Source organism: Octodon degus, unplaced genomic scaffold (genome assembly GCF_000260255.1).
Source record: "Octodon degus isolate 3935 unplaced genomic scaffold, OctDeg1.0 scaffold00011, whole genome shotgun sequence".
Taxonomy (NCBI): Eukaryota; Metazoa; Chordata; class Mammalia; order Rodentia; family Octodontidae; genus Octodon; species Octodon degus.
The window spans coordinates 12,289,030-12,292,270 of record NW_004524587.1 but is presented as its reverse complement, the minus strand read 5'-3'; the positions used below and the strand labels follow the sequence as shown (position 1 = coordinate 12,292,270).

General features: G+C 48.4%; 1 protein-coding gene across 1 annotated transcript in view; it reads right to left on the bottom strand.

Annotated features, from left to right (window-relative positions):
- Positions 1-1,897: 1,897 nt before the first annotated feature.
- Positions 1,898-3,241, bottom strand: part of Nob1 (NIN1/PSMD8 binding protein 1 homolog) — a 9,115-nt gene continuing 7,771 nt past the window's right edge. Inside the window, exon 9 of the mRNA XM_004625819.2 lies at positions 1,898-2,492. Within this exon, the coding sequence (XP_004625876.1) occupies positions 2,223-2,492 (270 nt within the window). The 3' untranslated portion in view covers positions 1,898-2,222. The remainder of the gene's footprint in view (positions 2,493-3,241) is intronic.

Below are 3,241 nucleotides of genomic sequence, written 5' to 3'. Positions count from 1 at the left end.
TGCATTCAGAGCGCGCGAGTTCTGAGGTTAGGAAGGCTTCCACCTAGATTTCAAAGGCTGGGGCTGGGGAGATAGCTCAGTACAAAGAGCACCTACCTGGCAAGCACAAGGCCCTGAGTTCAATACCCCAAACCGAGAAAAAGAAAAAAAAGTTTTGGGAAGCCAGGCCGTGTACCCCTGAGAGAGCAGAGTGTAAAGCTCTGAGTAAAAAACTTATTCAGTGAAAAACCCTGAAAGTTTAAAAAAGTAAAAAATGTAGATTATCTAAAAAAAACTGCAAGGGCCAGGGAGATAGCTCAGTAGAATAAATGTTTGCCTGGCAAACACAAGGGCCTGCGTTCAATCCCTGGTTATACACACACACACACACACACACACACACACACACACACACACGCTGCAAAAAGCAAGCAAAGCCGCAAGCTGAGAAGCCACAGGAGCTACCACCAGAAGTGCCATAGGGTGGGGCCATATAAGGTTTCTGGAGCTTACAACTCATTAGAATGCTTTGGATATTGCACATGAAATTAAAGGACTTAAATGTCTGCCCTTCTGCATTTTACACTTGTTTTGGTCTCAATGGTTTATATCCTGTTGTGCATATCTTAAAATGGTAACGTTTACCTTGTTCCTTTGAATGCTAAAAACTTTTCATTTGTACAGGGGCTCACAGCTAATTTTCTTAGATCTTGAGACTTGGGAGTTTTCAACAATGTGAAAACTACTAAGACTTCAACAATTCTTGGTGGATAAACTAAAGCACCTTATGCATAAAGGAATGTACATGATCCTTTGGGGGGCCAGGGCAAAATGTTATGCTTGTCACACAGACTTACCAGTGATTCGTAAGGACTACTAATGCTGTGTTATAATACCTGACTTATAAAATGTGAATGCACATGTCTTTGCACCTGGACTGGTTTAAAAAAGTACACATATAGTTGCCAAGTTGTGCATTGTGGTGGATGACACACTGTCAGCTGGAGATGCTGGAAGCCTGGCTGGATCCAAAGCTTGGTGACTCCACGTCCTGGGCAGGGAGGGCCTGCCCGAGTGACTCAGCATTCCAGGGTACAGGAAAGGCTCGAGAAAGGCTGCTGTGCACTGCTTCCTTGGAGGAGCTTTACTGACGCAGCTGCACCACTTCAGAGCTTGGATCTTGGCAGTCAGCGTGGAAGGAAGCGAGGCTTGACAGACGCCGCAGCTGCTGCTCCTCTGCTGCTCTTCCCCGTTTTCTGCTGCCATGAACTGCTGTTCTCTGCCATGCACCACCTGGGAGCCAGCCACGTATAGGCTAAAACCTCCACAAACTGTGAGCTAAATAAACCTTTTCTTTCTTAATTTTGGGTGTTGGTATTTCGTCCTAGCAACGAGGAAATATAACTGAGACACCTTGTCTCAGAGTAAAAATTTTTAAAAAGGTCCTGAACCTGGCCAGTGTACTGGGCGGAGGTAAAAGGCCATGCTTCTCCCAGGCGACACACACTGTGCATGTGTGAATGTGTGCGTAGGAAAGAAAGCAAAGAGACGGACGTTAACCTAATACAAATCCACATGAAAGGCTCACCTGAGACCACAATCCAAAACCTGAAGGAGACCTTAAAAAAAAAAGCTAAAGAGAGATACAGGAAAAGGAAGTGGTAGCTCTTAAGTTTTTAAAAACTTTTTTTTTTTTTTAAATTTATTTATTTATGTATGTGTGTGTGTGGCCAGCTCAGCCCACCAGGGGGCAGGCTGGCTGGCATGTGGTGCTGGGGGATTGAACTGCGGTCCCTGATGCTTTGCTAAGCTTGTTCTAAGTAGGTGCTTTAGACCACTGAGCCATCTCACCAGCCCCAGCAGCTCTTAAGTTTTATCATGAATGTTTATAAACCTGGACAATGACCCCCGGGGCATATGGTTCATGCTTTAGCTCAAATTCATCAACAGGCAAGAACCTGGAGCTTGCAGCCACATGTATTAGAAAAATACTATCATCTGGGAACTCTCTCACAGCCATGAGCTCTGATCTTGGTTCTGTCCTGTCCTTGCTGGGTCCCTGCCTATGGCTTGAGTCCGAGCCAGGCTCCACCACCCCAACCCGACACAGTGAGTTGTGAAGGAGCTGGGCAGCCGTCCTGGCACCCCATCCTGATGTCCAGGGGGGATGCAGCTGGACCAAGGCACCACTTGCCCCCAGCACCGCCGTGCTGTCCAGCCTGTGCGCAGGTGCTAGCGTTGCTTCACCTTTTCTTCACAAACTTCTTTCTGGATGCATTGGGATTTAAGCGTTTCCGCCCGGCTCCCAAGGTACTGTCTCGGACCTGTAGGGTGGCTGCACGGCTGGAGATGTCATTCTCTGCAAAGGGTGACACTCCAGCAGTGTAGTCGGGGGCAAACACATTGGTCTTCTGCTGGGCCTTTCGGGACAGTCGCAGCTGTGGGAAGCGCTGGTCCTCTGTCAGGTGCGGGTTGATGGCGTATTTGCCCCCTCTTGGCATGGGGAGCGAGTACTGCGGGGAGACAGGGTCTCAGCATGTGGCACTCAGAGTATGAGGGGGTGGTGTCACAGGCCCTGCTGTTATAAGCCCAACACCTTACCCACACCCCTCACCCGGATTTCAGCCTGATGCACGAGGAATTGGAAAATTCAGGGTCTGACCACAGCCCAGGGCTGGAGACAGAAAGTTAAGGGGAGGCCGAAGACTGCCTTTGCAATGCTGTGTGCCTGAAGTTCTGATGCGTGGGTGAGTTCTGTGGGAACCAGTGCTGGTGCGGTGTTCTAAGGGAAGGGGAGGCCTAGTGTGCAAGCGGGGGGCTGGGCTCAAATCGAAGTGGTGGGATGAATGTAATTATCTCAAACTCATACTGATTAAAAAAAAGAAGGAACACCAGGGGCAGTGATGCACTCCTGTAATCCCAGCACTTGGGAGGCTGAGGCAGGAGGATCCCAAGTTCAAGCCTAGTCTGGGAAAATTAGAAAGACCTTGTCGTTGAATTTTTAGAAATCTTTTTGTTTTTTGGAGACAATGTCTTGCTGTGTGGTACAGCCACGCCTTGAGCTCACTATGTAACCTAGGCTGTTCTCAAATTCATAGCAATACTCCTGCCTCAGCCTCCCCAGTGCTGGGGTTATGCGTGTGCCCCTCCTGTCAAAAATATTTTTTTTTTTTTTTTTTTTAGGAACCAGGGAGATGGCTCAGTGGAATAAGTGCTTCCCTAGGAAGCCCAAGGGCCTGAGTTCAATCCCCAGTTCTGAAAA